Source organism: Numenius arquata, chromosome 29, assembly GCF_964106895.1.
Source record: "Numenius arquata chromosome 29, bNumArq3.hap1.1, whole genome shotgun sequence".
NCBI classification, from domain to species: Eukaryota; Metazoa; Chordata; class Aves; order Charadriiformes; family Scolopacidae; genus Numenius; species Numenius arquata.
The window spans coordinates 1,960,522-1,976,112 of record NC_133604.1 but is presented as its reverse complement, the minus strand read 5'-3'; the positions used below and the strand labels follow the sequence as shown (position 1 = coordinate 1,976,112).

Below are 15,591 nucleotides of genomic sequence, written 5' to 3'. Positions count from 1 at the left end.
AAGCCATTTTCTGTGGCGAACAAGTCCAGATCTGCACGTACAAAGTTATTACCTTCTCGCAGTCGGTTGATAATACATAACACGAACAGCAAGAGGATTGGGGAGGAGAAAAATGTTTCAGTGCGGTTCCTGTTGGAACAGGTACCTGCGTTACACAAGCAGCAATCGCCCCCGATAGCCACAGAGAGAGGGACTGCACGGCAAAGCCTCGGACACTGGAGAAGCTGCTGCCACCAGCCCTGCCAAGAGGAGCTCAGAGATGCTTCAGGCCTGTCCAAAACCAGGGGAAAGGGCCAATCTCTTTAAAAATGTGGAGCTGATACCTCTCGCTCTTCCCCTGGCAGCGGCTGCACCCTCTCAGGTAAAGAAAAAGGATCGCCACAGAACAAACAACCGAAACAAAGAGTTTTCCCTCACTTACCTCCCTCCAAACAAATATTTACAGTTGTTACAATCCAGAGGCACGGGGCTTTAGAAAGGTTTCTTTGAAAAAAAACCCCACAGATTCCAAGAGGGTATATATTAAGCACAAAATGCAATCTCTGGCACATGGGGGCTGTCGAACCTCCCCCCTCCAAACCCCTGAGGTGGGATCCAGGCCCAACAACAACATGGTGGCACTTCCCCTCCTGGCCCTGCCCCAGGCCCAGCCCCGGCTCCGCTCAAAACACCCCTGACGACCCCCAACATACACTGACCACCCGGTTCTTCCTCACTCCGAGAAAAAACACCTACATTTAAGTTTTCTTCATTATCTCCTGAAGGCTCAAAGACTCTCAGTTCTCTCCCTGGCCAAAGCCAAGGTGAGCGTGGGTCTCCTTGGAGCATCGCCTGCTCACAGCCCCCAGCCCCAATTACTGCTTCCCCCACCCCCGACACACAGCTGTCCCCTCCGCGGAGGGGCGGGTCCCCAGACAGGCTGGAGGGTCCCCTCGCACCACATGCCCCCCTGCCAGGCTCGACCCCCCAAGGGGGCTCGGTGCTGCCCACCACCCCGGGGGCCCGACCAAGTCCTTGCTGCCTCCAGAGACACTCCCCACCTCCCAGGACCCCCCAACTCCATAGATCCCCCCCTATTTCTCCCCCCCACCCCGACATCCACCTCTGCTCCCCCAGGGCAAACCCCTCAGGGCCCTCGCCGTAGCCTACAGGAAACCTTCCGGCCCCCAAATCCCCTCGCACCTCCTTCCCCCCGCCCCGCTTTCCCCCCGGCCTCAACCCCCCCTCCTCACCTGCCCCACAGCCCCCCCGGGCCGACCCCACTCCTGGCCCAGAGTTCGCCACTGCGCCCCCATCGCCTCCCCCCTTGGTTCTCCTCATCGATCCCTCATTTCCCTCACGATTCCCCCCCTCAGCAACCCCCCGCTTCCCTCACAATCTCCCCGCCCCCCCCCCCCGGCTTCCCCTCACGGTCTCGATGCCGGGCGGGGGCGGGGCGGCGCGCCGCCATGTTGTGCCCGGTGCGGGGCCGGGGCCGGGCCCAGGGCTGAAGGGGGGGGGGAGGAAGCGCCACTCACCGCGGGCCCCGCCGAACGCCCCGGCCAGCAGCAGGGCGAGAAGGATAACGGCGGGCGGCGGCGGGGGGCGGCGGTGGCCGGGCGGCGGGCGGGCGGCCATGGCGAGCGCCGCGGCCTGGGTGCGAGCGGCCGCCAGCGCCTGCGGGAGGGGCGAGCGCCGGCGCGCGGCCGCGGGGCGGGGCGAGCCTTAAAGGGGACGGCGCGTCTTAAAGGGGAGGGCGCGGCGGGAGGGGTCGGCCGACTCGGAGCGGGAGTGGGAGGGGGGCGCCAGAAGTGTGCAATGGTGGGGGTGCGGTGGAGTGTGCGGGGTGTGTGTGCGTGTAAGGGGGTGCGCGTGCTCGCCCGTCGGGAGGGCGCGTGCAGTGTGCGTGCAGCGGGGGCTGGGCACCCCGAACACCGGGCAAGGGACACCCCGAAACTCCGGACAGGGCACCCAGAACCTGGACTCACCACCCCTGACCCGCGGGCTGGGCCCCTCGAACCCCGGGCGGGGCACCCCAAACCCTGGGTGGGGCACCCTGACCCCCAGGCTGAGCACCCAAATCCCAGGCAGGGCACCCCAAACCCTGTTCTGAGCACCCAAAACCCCGGGCAAACCACCCCGAGCCCTGCCCCGTGCAGCCCTCACCGCAGTGCCGGCCCCACCGACGGCCAGCAGCTGCCCTGTGCTGACCAGTTTCTCCCAGTCACTAACTGGGAGTGGGACACATGGGCAGGGCAAGACGAGCCAGGGGTGGCTGCAGCGATGTGCTGGGAAAGGCTGAGGTCCCATGGGGGCTGAAACCCCATGGCTCTCCCGAGCCACCTCCCCGCTCATTTGAGGTGTTTGCCCTCAGCCCCGGGCCACTGGCAGGGAAAACCCTGGGAAGCGGGAGGGCCAGTAGCCACAGCCCCCCCCCGGTGCAGCTGGGCCCAGGGAGAGCCTTGGCGGGAGGCTGGAGCCAGTTTTATTGCAGGATCCGGCAAAGCCGGGGCGATGCGCGGCAGCTACACGGTGTTGAAGCAATAAATTAAGCCATGCAGAAGTGACGGGGTCTCATCCTGCCACGTCACCTGCTGCCCCATGGAGGTTTGGCAGCTGTTAAGCGATAAAATAGCTTTACACTTTATTAAATATATTAAATCTTAATAATTAAATAATTATGGAGTAAGGCGCAAAGCTGGCTCTGCTGAATGTCCCAGTCCCATCTGACCAGCCCTGAACGTGGGGTGGTTTTGGGGATGGTGGTGAGCAGTGCGGGCCAGAGCTGGCCACAGGGTGCAAAAAAACACCCCAGAAAACACCAAAATATTGGCAAATTGCAAAAGGGCTTGGAAAGGGGGACTGCTGGGGAAGGATAAGGCCGCCACAGCCACTGTCTTGGTGTGTCCCTGTGGCATGGGGGAAGCTTGGAGCCTTCTTGGTGCTAACGGCTCCTTGTCCTGGGGAGCACTGAGACGTGCCGGGGTGCAGATCCGTCCCAGCCAGGGGGATGCTACCCCTGCACCATCCTTTCCAAGCAAAACCCAGATCTCCTCCGGTGAGAGGTGTGCCGGGTACCGCAGGCCTGCCGGGGAATTCCTGCTGCTGCCGCCGAGCCCGCGGCATCCCCGCTGCTGCCGCGCCGGGCAGGCAGGTTTGGGCAGCACCCGCTGCTGCTGTGCTGCGCTGGGTGCCAGCCATGGGTGGGTGCCTGGCCGGGCTCGGGGGCTGTGGCAGGGGATGGTGGCAGCTCCGGTTCCTGCTCATCCATTGGCCGTGGCATCTGGGGTGGGCTCGGGGTGTGCCGCCAGCCCCAGGCGCCCGCTGCCATCCCCACCGGGCAGGCGAGACGGGCTGGCGTCAGATGATCTGGGGGGTATTTTTGTAACCAAGCTGGAAGATTCCTCCCTTGCTTTTTTTTTTTCTTCTTTTTTTTTTTTTTTTTCCCCCTCCTTGCAAATTAAAAAGGCTCCAAGGAAGGGTGGGAAAAGCGGGGGCTGTGAGCAAAACCCCCTCCGTGACTGGGAGCCATCCTGGCATTGGCTTTGCCGCCGTCCCCGGTGCAGCCCGTGAGCGGCTCCGGCGCATTCCCGGCACTCACTGCTCCAGTTTGGGCTTTTCCAGGGAATTGTTCAGCTTCTTCAGTGTCTTTTTAATCCGTAGGGCGGTGAGGCGGGCCGAGGGGCTCTGGTACCAGCACTCCTTCATGATCTTCGCCAGCGCCGACAAAACCTGGGAGAGACACAAAAAAAGGGGAAAATTGTGGGGTTTCATGGGGGGGCAAAGGTCTGGCTTGGGGTGGGAGTGGGGTAGCTCTCTCCGGGACTCACCGAGTCAGAGAAGAGGCGGTTGGGGACCACGGGTGTCTGCTGGTCGATGCACACCACCTTTTTCATGTCCTCAAAGCTGGGGTCGCTGGGGACGGCATCAAAGAAGGGCGGCCGGTACTCCTCCACTATGCCTGTGGGCAGGGGGGTGTGTGAGGGTGCGGGGGGGAGGCACAGGGTTGATCCCCGCCCCCACATCATGGGGTCGCCCAGGGGGATCAGCACAACCGACCCGCACCCTACCTCGAGGGGCATAGGAGGCTCTGGGAATCAGCAGTGTGATTTGCCCCCCCGCACCGGCAGCCCATGGGTCACGGCTCCAGCCCCCGCTGCACCGCAGGACATGGCGGTGGCACAGGGAGGCTGGGGCCAGCTCCAGCACTGGCTGTAGTACCAATGGTGGCTCCAGTCCCAGCCCCACCATCAACCACAGCTCCAGCCCTACCATCAACCACAGCTCCAGCCCCAGCTCGAGGACCAGCACCAGCTCCTGGCACTGGTGCCACCTTGCAGCCCTGCACCTCCATCCGGCAGTCCCATGGCGAGCCTACCAGCTGGCCCAGCTAATCCCCGCTTACTGCCTCCATATGGCGGTGTGTCCACCGGGTTTAACCCCTCTGGCTTGTCCTGAGCACCCACTGGCCCCCCCGCACCCCGGGAGGTGGCTCCTGAACCTTGGGGTCCCTTGGAGCCCCTGTCTCCAACACCCCGGGACTGCGCAGGGGCCACTCAGCCCACCCCAGAGGGCGAGGGGGCCTGGAAGGGTTAAAACCAGCCGGCTGAAGGTCATCTCCTGCACATGGCTTTGGTAATTTGGAGTAAATGTTTAATCTGAAGGAGCCCCGGGGTGCTAAATGAGATTATCCAGGCCAGACTGCGCCTGGGGGGACCTCCTGCCTCACCCGCCAGCACCCACCATTTAATTAATGCTTCTAATGGACTTTGCCGGCGGTGAGTGGTGCTGGCTGGGCAGCCCTGAGAAGGATCCTCTGGAGTGCGGGGACCCCGTCTCCTTCCCCATTCCCCCAAAGCCAAGCCCTGCCGGCCGGAGGTCCCGGCCGTGGCCGGCTTCCAGGCAGTGCTCCAGGCTGCTTGTTTTCTAATCAGCGCTGAACAAACAAAGCGCTGATTGAGTCTAATGGGCCCTTTAATCAGGGAGCCGGGTGCTGACACTAGATTACAGTGTTTATAATTTACAGCTAATCTGCTGGGCGAAGGGAAAGAAAAAAAAAAAAAACACCATAAAAAGGAGAGAAGGCGGGAGCGGGCACGGAGCTGCGCTGAGAGCCAGGAGCGTGGCAGCCAGCCGGGAGCTGCTCACCGTTCACCACCGTCCGCCGGGCGATCTCCCAGAGCACCAGCCCGTACGCCCAGATGTCCGTCTTCTTGTAGGACTCGAAGCAGTCGGTGCGAATCTGCTCGCTGAGCACCTCTGGGGCCATGTAGCGCTTGGTGCCCACCCGGGGGTTGTTGCCGATGTCCAGGTATTCGCTGCCCTGGGAGTGCATGACTGCCAGCCCTGGAGGGGTGCGAGCGCCGGTCAGTGCTGTGCCAGTGCTGCATCCTCTGGAGCAACTGCATCCCTGGGCCACCACAGCCCTGGGGTGCTGCATCCCCAGCCTGCTGCGTCTCCAGGATGCTGCATCCCTGGGGCACTGCATCCCTGAGGCACAACATCCCTGGGGTACCACATCCCTGTGCCACCACATCCTTGTGCCACCACATCCCTCGGGCACCACATCCCTGGGGTGCTGCATCCCCGGGGCACAACATCCCTGGGGTACTGCATCCCTGGGTCACCACAGCCCTGGGGTACCACATCCTTGTGCCACCATACCCCTGAGGCACCAGATCCCTGGGGTACCACATCCACAGGCTTCCACATCTGATCACATCTCACCCAGGTCCGCAATGCAGCACTGCCGGTTGCTTTTCACCAAAATGTTCCTGCTCTTCAGGTCGCGGTGGGCAATGGCGGGCTTGCCCTGGGTGCCAAAGATCTCCACATGGAGGTGGACGAGGCCACAGATAATGGAGGAGGCCAGCCCCAGGCAGGTTTCCACGTCCAGGGCCGTCCTCTGCAGGTAGTCATAGAGTGAGCCATTCTCATGGTAGTGGGTGATGAGCCAGAGCTGGGTGCTGGAGTTCCTCGATGTCATGTCGGAGGCGATGAAGCCTGCATGGAGACAAGAGCCGGGGCCATGGAACCACCGTGCAGCCGCCCATCGGCTCCCTTGTCCCCCCACTCACCCAGGATGTTGTCATGCCGGAGGAGGACAGTGTTGTAGATCTCTGTCTCACGGAACCATGACTGCTCATCCCGGGAGGAGAAGATCTTCACGGCCACGCTCTCCCCGTGCCACACGCCTCGCCACACTTCGCCGTAGCGTCCTTTGCCTGTCACAGCCACAGCACCACGTCACACAGCCCCTCCAGCCCCTGATCCCCTCCCCACACCCAGTGTGATGAACGTGGGGTGTTCAGTGTGGGGATCTCAGTGTGGAAGAGCAACGGAGCAGCTCAGGGTCCATTGACCTTGGCCAACTGTCACCCATGCACCCAGCCACTCTCTGCCACCCCATCAGCAGGACAAGGGGAGAACTTGGGATGTCTATGGGGTTTTCGCTGAGGTGGTTGAGTCCAACCAACCTGGATATGGCATTGTGGTGGAAGGGGTCCAGCATGTGCCCAAGGAGGCCAGGGCAGCCTCCCCCCGTGCCCAGCCACTCTCCTTACCCACACACTCCATGAGGGTGATCTGTCGAGCCACTGTGCGCTGGACAAGGAAGGGCAGCCCTGAGCCGCTGCCCGTGGTGCAGTCATCGTTCAGCAAGTCCTGCACAGCCAGGGTGGCAGCAGGGTCAGCCCTATGGCTGCCCCACACCCAGCACGTCCCTCCCTCCTGTGTCTCAGGGGCATTCAGGGTTGCCCCAGGGCTCACCCACCTCCAAAGTGCTGTCTCCCACCATGGATGCCTTCAGCATGAGGTCTGTGTCTCCGAAGTCACTTTTCTTGTGGCGGTGCTGGGCCACCTTCCAGCAGAAGAGCATCGTGAGCACCGCGAGGACGAAGAGGGTCAGCAGGGGGACGAAGATCATCAGGAGGAGGTTGGGCAAGGAAGGCGCCTTTCCCAGGGCCTCTTCTCCTGCAGGGGGAAACGATGGATGGGAGAATGAAGGTTGGACCTGGGGAGGTTGGAGTCTTGGTGCTTGGGCTTGGACCTGGGGAGGGTGGCCCTGCACTGAGGTCAATGCAGGTGATGGCAGTTCTGCAGGCACAGCCCCAAGAAGGGACAACTGAGGACATCTTGCTAACCCTGTCCCACCCGGACAGTGATGTGGGGGTGAGGGATGATCTGGACACCCAATCACATCCCAGCCCTGTGGGCAGCTCTGCCCCTCTGTCCCCCAGCTCCTCGAAGGTGGCCAGGCAGTGTGCCCAGGTGGCCAAGAAGGCCAACAGCATCCTGGCCTGTATCAGGAACAGCGTGGTGAGTAGGACTCCTGTACTGGGCACTGGTGAGGCCCCACCTCGAGTACTGTGTCCAGTTTTGGGCCCCTCACCACAAAAAAGACATTGAGGTGCTAGAGCAGGTCCAGAGAAGGGCGATGAAGCTGGTGAGGGGTCTGGAGCACAAGTCTTGTGAGGAGCGGCTGAGGGAGCTGGGGGTGTTCAGCCTGGAGAAAAGGAGGCTGAGGGGAGACCTTCTCGCTCTCTACAACTCCCTGCAAGGAGGGTGTAGCCGGGGGGGGTTGGTCTCTTCTCCCAAGGAACAGGCGATGGGACAAGAGGAAATGCCCTCAAGTTGCGCCAGGGGAGGTTCAGATTGGATATTAGGAAAAATGCCTGCACGGAAAGGGTTCTTAAGCCTTGGAATGGGCTGCCCAGGGAAGGGGTTGAGGCACCATCCCTGGAGGTATTTAAAAGATGGGTTGACATAGAGCTTAGAGACACAGTTTAGTGATGGTTTTTATCAAAGTTAGGTTGATGGTTGGACTAGATGGTCTTAAAGGTCCCTTCCAACCCAGCCGATTCTATGATTCAGTTCTATGATTCTATGCCCCTCGTACCTTTCAGGAAGATCTCCAGCTTGTCGTTGCACATGCTGGAGTCGCAGCACCTCATGCCGTACTGCTCTGTCACAGGCGTGCGGCAGTTCTCCAGGATGTTCTGGGAGAAGCAGCCCTTGTGCTGGGTGATGGTCCCCTCCTCCTTCCTCTTGCTGACGAAGCACACCTTGCCCGTGCAGGTGGACAGGCTGCAGTGTGGCACGTCGCAGGCGCACAGCAGCTCGTCTGTGGGCACGAGGAGGGGATGCGTTGTGCCATAGGACCTCCCTGCTGCCCAGCCTGGGGCACACTGATGGCTTTGGGGAAAATGATATCTGTCCTAGAGACTCTTGAACCAAATTTCCAGAGCAGGCAGCCCAGGACCGGGGAAGGCGGCTGCAGGTGCTCAGCACGGGGGTCCATCCTGAGACCTTTTGGAAAATTACTTCCTCCCCAGCTGGGACCCAAATGCCAACCCTGAAGCTGGGGGTCACCTGTCACCTGTGCCCCTGGGAAGGCAGTGGAGGGGCTGTGCATCCAGCCCCAGTGACTGGGATTAACAGGGATGCCCTAGTTCGCACCACGCAGGATCACATCCCACCTGTGGGGTCCCAGGGGACATGGGAGCATCCCGCTTTGGGGCTGCCTGAAGGGCCAGGTCCCAAGAGCCAGGATGGGACCAAAAGCTCCAAACTCAGCCAGTGCCACCCTGGTGGGTGCTGCAGGGACCCTGAGTTTCGGGACCTGGGTGTTGAACCTGGGGTCTTTCCAGGAACTTTCCCCAGCCGCCCTGAAGGTGCTTCCCCACGCCGTGGCGCAGGAGCAGCAGAGAGGGTGGCCACGCTCCCAACCTCCCAATTTAGCTCTGCCCTTTAGCGCAGAAAATATCCCTCCTGGAATCAGCAAGTTCAGCGCGAGGGCAGCCAGCCAGACAGCAGCGAGGGGACGGATGGACGGCAGCGAGGGGATGGATGGCTGTGGCCAGCCCCCTGTCCTGTGCCTGTCACCCTCCTGCCCCAAAGGCTGCCCAGGGCCATGAGGTGGTGGGGGGCCAGGTCAGTAAGCCCCAGGGGTTGGGGGCCCCATGGGCAGGACAGGGACCCAGTGGGGACTTGTCCTCTCCACAAGCTCTGCTGCTCCTCCCCGGCACAGCCACGCTCGATGGTCCTCCCTGCACAAGTACACAGCCTGCATCTGTCCCCAGGTCACCTCGGTGCTCCACTGGGATCCCAAGCAGCTCGTCTCTGCTCCCCACCATCAGCACCAGCACCCCGGGGAGAAAACACGTTTTAAAACACGTGCATGCAAGCCTTTTCCCCATCTCCCCTCTGGTGACGTCAAAGCACTTGATGAACCATAATTAATTAAGCTGAAATCCTCTCCTGGAGGCAGGTCACCGTCCCAAAGGGGAGAATACCCTCACTGGGGATGGCGTGGGTCCCCAGGGAGCCCTCAGCGCTCGCTCTGGGCCAGCTTGAATGAGCTGCCCTCCGAGGCAGTTTATTTTGAGCGGAGCAAGCAATGACGTTCTCCAAGAGCCGAGGGTTTATTTTAACCCCCCCCGCGTGGCCGAGAGCACCCGGTGCTGGCTGCCCTCACCGCATCGTTTGGTACTCACCGGCTGCAAAGCTGAGAGAGAGGGTCATCAGCGCCAGCACCGCCTGGCTGGGGGCTCCGCACAGCATCTTCCTGCAGAGAGCAGAGCGGTGAGAAACAGCCCCCCGCGGCCCCCCAGGGGGCTCATGGCCAGACTAGGGGTGGCCACAGGGGTTTGGGAAGGAACTGGGGGAGCTGTCAGGGAGGGAGAGGGTGGGCGGAGCAGTGCGAGGTAGTATGTGCTGCTTCCAAGCGGAGTTCGGCCCCGGACGTCCTGGGTACAGCCCTTCCTGAGAGCAGAACCCTGGGACCTCCCGAGCTTGGGGGACTTCCCAGCTGCGGTGTGGGGACACCGCACATGGCCCCGCAGCGCTGGGGAGCGCTCCAGAATGGGGACCTCGCCATGTCCCTGCTGCCCCAACATCCTTCCTTTATCCCAGCCATCCGTGTTCTGGCATTTCCTGCCATTCCCGTGGCTCCCGTGCTGTAAAACCACAGCCAGCGGCCAACCCCACGGTCTGGGCAGCCACGGCGAGTGCGGTGATGCCATGGCACTGCTGGAGATGCCAGTTTTGGCAAGACCCATGTCACAGGACAGAGCTCAAAGTCCCCCTGCCGCAGTGCACCCCCCTCCGGTGCCAGAGCCACTGTCCGGGGCTCAGCCCTGGGGGGGGCTTTTGTATGGAGCTTATCGATGACACAAGCAGAGGCAGCCAAAAATTCCCCTGCTGTGCCTTTGGGGGAATTTTTACTATTTTTTCTGTTTGTTTTTTTTGTTTGTTTTTTTTTTTTTTGTTTGTTTGTTTGTTTTTGTTTGTTTTGTTTTTTGTTTTGTTTTGTTTTGTTTTTCCTTTTAAAAGAGACATTTCTGCCAAGCCAAACACGGTGGAGCTGGTGCTGCCCTCCACCCCTCACCCCGCCGGCATCGCTGCCCCTTTCACGTGGCTGAGAGCTCGGCTGGCGGCAGCCAGGGCTCCCCAGCCCCTCCTCAGTTCATTCTTCATGGTTCCCGACATAAACACGCCAAAGTCTCCGTTTCCTGCAATTGAACGAGCCCTGCCCAGGGCTGCCGGGACAGGAATCAAGATTGTTTAGATTCTGGCCTTGATGGGGAAGCAAAGTCACGCAAGCCCGGCCCTTGAGAGCACACACATACGTGGCTGACCCAGACAGACTCCGCTGTGGTGTAAAATGGGCTTTTCCTCCCCAAAATAGATCGCTTGGTTGTTGCTCGTGGGCAGGAAACGGCGACCGGGTCCTGGGGCTGGAGGGCAGGAGCGGGGTCTGGTCCTGGGTGCCCTGTGCCAGGAGCGATGCCCAAGCTGATCTCCGGTGAAGCGGCAGCCGGTCTGTCGGCTGGCCTGGGATCAGCTTAACTTTTAAAAATAAACTCCCCTGGAGTTGGGGTGCTGCTCCCCGAGCCCCCAGGATGCTCACAGGCACAGCACTTCTCCTTTTTAAAGGGAAGCTGAGACTCCCGCGTGGTGAATTCCCTCCTCGAGGGCATTTCCATAAAATCCCGAGCCTTTAAGTCGGCTGCGGGATATCTGCCATGAAACACAAAGCGGTCAGGGCCTCACCCAAAGCTTTGCTGAACACACAACATAGCACAGATTTTCAGTGCTAACCGAGAGCAAACCTTAACCCAGACCCGTCCCTGGCACCTGGGTGCTTTTCTTAATGGATGAACCAGCCCTTGTGTCCCCATCCCTGTCCCCAGCCTCCCGCCCGTCTCTCACACTGGAGCTGCAGCTCACGCACACCCTGGAGCGTCTTCCCCAGCCCAGTTGGGGGGTGATGGCAAGTCACGTTGCCATGTCGCATCCTTTCTTCCTTTGGGATATGCAGCAGCATCAGGAGAGGAAAGAAAACCCAGTTGAAAACTCTTGGACAGGGCATGGCCACTGGTGAAGCAGCTGGGAGTGCCAGGCAGCTGTGCCACGGCACTGGCTGGACGGGGGGTCTGGAGCAACTCCTAGCCCCGGGAAGGGGAATTTCCCTGTGATCCCACGGAGAGAAAATTTGGGGGAAGACAGAGCAGGATGCAGCGGGAGCCCAGGGAAGGGGATGGGTACGGTCCTTGGGCACATGAGGATGGCTGGAGGATCCCTTGCTCTTACTGGGACAGCTTGGTGGAGTTTCACAATCCTGGCACTTCTGCCCTCCCCTGCGGTTTCTGCTGCTCCTGGGGGGGTTTGGCCTCAGGATGTGGCTCGTGACTCTGTTCTCCTGTGCCGCCTTTTTGCAGGGAACCAGACGCAGCGGAGACCCTCGTGCTGTCTGTCCAGGCAGTGCCGGTGCCAGTGCTGTGCCCCCCAGCCGGGGGGACACAAGGGTGTGTGCCGGCCACCGGCAGCACCAGCTGCAGCGCAAAGGGCTGGATGGACACTACATCTGAGTTGGCAAGAGCTCTGCCACAGACTCCCAAGGCTTCGTTCTGGTTTCAGGCACAGGATGGAGGTTTTCCTCCCTGCTCCCCATGCTGCAGGGTGGTCATGCACTCAGCAAAGCTGTTTGCATTTCCTGGGCCCTCTGGTGATGCCACTCTCAGCCCAGGTGGGCTGTGTCACCCCGGCACCTCTCTCACCGACAGGCATCGCTGTGCCATAAACGAGGGGTGCAAAGAGAGTGGCAAACTTGGCTGACATCCACGTTAATCTCTTGGCGAGGCAGGGAAGTGGGGCCGGAGTTGCACATAGGTCTTTGTGCAGAGTGGGGACGAGGGGAGCGATCCTGCCCAGACCTTGTGGCAGGGTTCGAATGCCCCTGGCGGGGCAGATCTCCTGTGGCACCAGCTTCCCTTTAGGCACTTTGCTCTGAAAGCAGAGCCTCTGTAGTGGCCGTTTGGCTCTTCTTCACCCACTCCTCCTCTGAGGGACCCAGGGTTCAGCTTTGCAGAAGGGTTACATGGAGGCAGCACATCCTGTGGCGTCGCTGCCGTCGGTGCCCCACCACCCTCACTCCAGCCCCCGGCTAGCGGAGCTGTCAACTTTCCCTCATTTTACTTGTGCCTTTTCAAAATACACCCAAATTCTCCATTTCCTATCTCAGCTCTGGGCTTTCAGTAGCAGAGGAGTATTATTTCAGCTCTTTAACAAGGACCTAGGGAAAGATCCTGCTCCTACTGCACTGGTGTAAATCCAGATTTATGCTCCCGGCTCCACCAGAGCCCCAATTCCAGCCTCCACTAACCCTGGTGTCAACCCCGGCATCCCACCGAACGTGAAGGAAACGGTGTCAAATCCTAATTTTGGCTGCACTGGGGTAAATCAAGAGGGAAATGCCAAGCTCAGTGCAGACCTGCGCCCCGCCAGCACCCGGCGCTTCCCCACTCACCTACAGCATCCGTGTCCCGCGGGCGCCTGCGGCACTGCCTGGCCCCGGTGAGGCTCTCCCGGCTGCAGTCCTGGGCTTGGAGGCAGTGTGTGTGGCTCAGCCAGGGCAGCTCCGCTCCGTGCTGTGCGCCCCGGCTTGGAGGAGCTTCATGGGGCTGCTCCCCTCCTGCCGCTCGTCCCGGCACCACAGGGGCTCCCGCAGCCGCAGCGTCACCCGTCCCGGTGGGGGAATGTCTCTGTCCCCGTCCCTGTCCTGGACCCGGGGGCTTGGCTCAGCGGTCCCGTTGTCCAAATGCAGCCGCTTGGCAAGCGTTCTGTGGTCTGGATGTGGGAGAACTCAAAAAAATGTTTCTTATTACTGCCTCTTCCTGCCTGGCTTCTCTCCACCACTCCCAGCTAATAAAGCATTTCCTATTGCTGAGCACACATCCACAGCCAGCCTCCCTTCCTCCCGCACACCGGGCCCCAGCTCCATCCTGGTTGCTCTCCCTTGGCCCGTTCCTCCCGCCCCTGGCCTTCACCGGGCGCTTTCCCTCCCCACTTTCCCGGCTTTCAAGGCAAACCCAAGCCCTTGGTGGGGGGACGTCCATCACGTCTCCTTCCCTGAGCAACTAAAGGCCTTTGGCAGGAACACAGACGGTTGCTTTGATAGTGCCGGGGGTGGGAATGGTCTGGAGAGATGCTGTGGGAATGACCTTGATGTTGCGGGAATGACCTTGCCATGCTCGGCCATCCTTCCTACTCCAGCATCCCACCCTCATGGGGACGGGAGCACCACAGCAGGGCCAAGGGTCTCCCCAGTTATTTGGTGTTGGCCACAACATCCCAGTGGGACTTTAATACTGGAGGGCAGGGGGGTGTTTCTCCCCTGGGGTGTAATGCGGCATTGGAGGGTGCTGCCGCATCTTCACCCCATCAGGGATTGCTCAGTGTCCCCTGTCACCACGTCCCCACCATCCCCCACTACAGCCCTTGAGATGCCGCAGCAGCGGGCGCTGGGACACGGGTGGCGTTCCCATGGGGGGAGGTTGGGCACTTCCCGCTCCCCCAGGACACGTGGGGCTGCTGGGGCCGTGGGCAGCGGAAGCGCTGCTTCCCCTTTTGCCGTTTCGGGGTTGTTTTCTTTCAGCCACCCCGCTCTTGGCAGCTTCGCACTCCCCTCATCCCCCTCCTGCCCTCCAGCACCTTTCCGAGCCCCATATCTGCCTTTCTCCCGGCTGCTCCCCCTGGCACAACGACCTGCTCCCGTGGGCAGCCGGAGCAGGCAGCCGACAGCAGGGGGTGCGCAGGCTGGCATTGCTGCCTCTTTCTTAATGAAGTTACAGGGCCTGATTTACCTCTCCGTTCCCCACTGCATCACCAGCCCCTAATTGCACCATGAACCCAACCGGCCCCCGGAGCCCCTCCGTGCCGGGGGAGCAGAGCGCGGCTGTGGGGCTTTGAGGTCTTGCCGGCCGCCTCTCCCCCGCTATCGCCAATGATCTAGGAAGTTTAAACAAACAAAAGCACAAAACCAGGATAAAACATGAAGGACCTTCACGCATGACCTTGCCCGCGCCGGGGCCAGGAGGTTTGTGGAGCTGGCGCAGGGGAAACAGGCAGTTTCCATCAGATAAGAGCTGCCCGGGAGGAAGCTGGTGCCTGCAGACGCCTTATCGCCATGACCATCTTTGCTCTGGCGCGCGGGTCTCGGTGATATGATCGGCGGTCGGCCCCTCCCGAGGTTATTCCTGGATGGCTCCTGTGTCCCAGCTGCGTTCCATGGGTGCAGGCACATGGCAGGCACTGGCACACCACTTTTACAACTGCTGGCAGGAGTTTTCCTGGGCGGCCGAACGAGCCAGCTCTCCAACGAGGGCTGGTGCCGGCTGCTTCTGTCCCTGAACTTTCATCTTCCAAATGGGGCAGCTCCACAGTTTTAACAACAATCATCACTAGAGGGATAAACACTTGCTTAAAAACTTCTAAAAGTTGCCAAGTCTTAATCCCTGGTGACTCAAAGGGCAGAGACGGGTGGGAGCCCCAGGCTGGGCTGCGGCTCCAGCAGTGCCATCGTGGGAAAGCAAATTCATCTGTAGAGGTACATTAACGAACACATCAAGCCTGCCCCAGGCTCTCTTAACCTCAGGGATTAATCCCTGCCCCACTCTGCACTCCTGCCAGTGCTGGTCCCCGACAGTGGGGGTGAACCAGCGGGGGTGGGTGCCCGCCTCGGTGCCGCACTGAGCACCAGCAGCACCACCACTCGCCATCCCGTGCCCGCCAGGGTGCAACCTTCCGCCAGCCCCTCGAAGCCAAAGCAAGACTTTCCGTCATTTGGGCGCTCATGGCCGCACACCGTGACTTCATCCTGCAGAAGGACACCAGTACCCCTGGACCATGGCTGGACCCCGCCACGGGTGCATCCAGCCATCCCTTGGGGTTTCACTGAGCCGTCCTGGCAGTGATGGAGGGGGACGAGGGGCCGGTGGGGGCCCGGCTCTCCCTTCCCCCTGCACGGTGGGAACGAAGGCTGCTCCACGTACCATCTGCCCCTGGCTTATCTGCGAGCCGCCGCTGGGAGCTGGCGAAGGAGGGCGGCCACGTGCCAGGGAGCCCAATGTGAGCCAAAGGCTGGAGGGGAACAGAAGGGGAGGTTGCAGCTCCTTCCCGACCAGCATCCTTCCCCGCCACTCAGCCCAAACGTCCCAGTGCCCCCCAAAAGACAGAGCTTCAGTGTAAAAGTGGGGAGGGGGGGAGGTTGTTCCCCTAAAGAAGGGAAGGGGCTCCATCCTGGGCTGCATGCCTGGCCATGTTATTTATATA

At 61.0% G+C, this 15,591-nt stretch overlaps 1 protein-coding gene across 2 annotated transcripts; it reads right to left on the bottom strand.

Annotated features, from left to right (window-relative positions):
- Positions 1 to 3,424: 3,424 nt before the first annotated feature.
- On the bottom strand, positions 3,425 to 13,292 carry ACVRL1 (activin A receptor like type 1). Of its 2 annotated transcripts, none has more exons than XM_074164961.1 (10): positions 12,788 to 13,292; positions 9,474 to 9,544; positions 7,877 to 8,101; positions 6,752 to 6,951; positions 6,543 to 6,642; positions 6,057 to 6,203; positions 5,707 to 5,982; positions 5,128 to 5,325; positions 3,810 to 3,940; positions 3,425 to 3,711 (listed from the first exon to the last, which is right to left on the bottom strand). In XM_074164961.1, the coding sequence occupies exons 2-10, from the start codon at positions 9,538 to 9,540 to the stop codon at positions 3,577 to 3,579; spliced, it is 1,479 nt and encodes a 492-aa protein (XP_074021062.1). In that variant the 5' UTR covers positions 9,541 to 9,544; positions 12,788 to 13,292; the 3' UTR covers positions 3,425 to 3,576. The 2 variants fall into 2 exon arrangements, with proteins under 2 accessions (XP_074021062.1, XP_074021063.1); XM_074164962.1 differs by lacking the exon at positions 12,788 to 13,292 and adding an exon at positions 11,572 to 11,642.
- Positions 13,293 to 15,591: the final 2,299 nt, after the last annotated feature.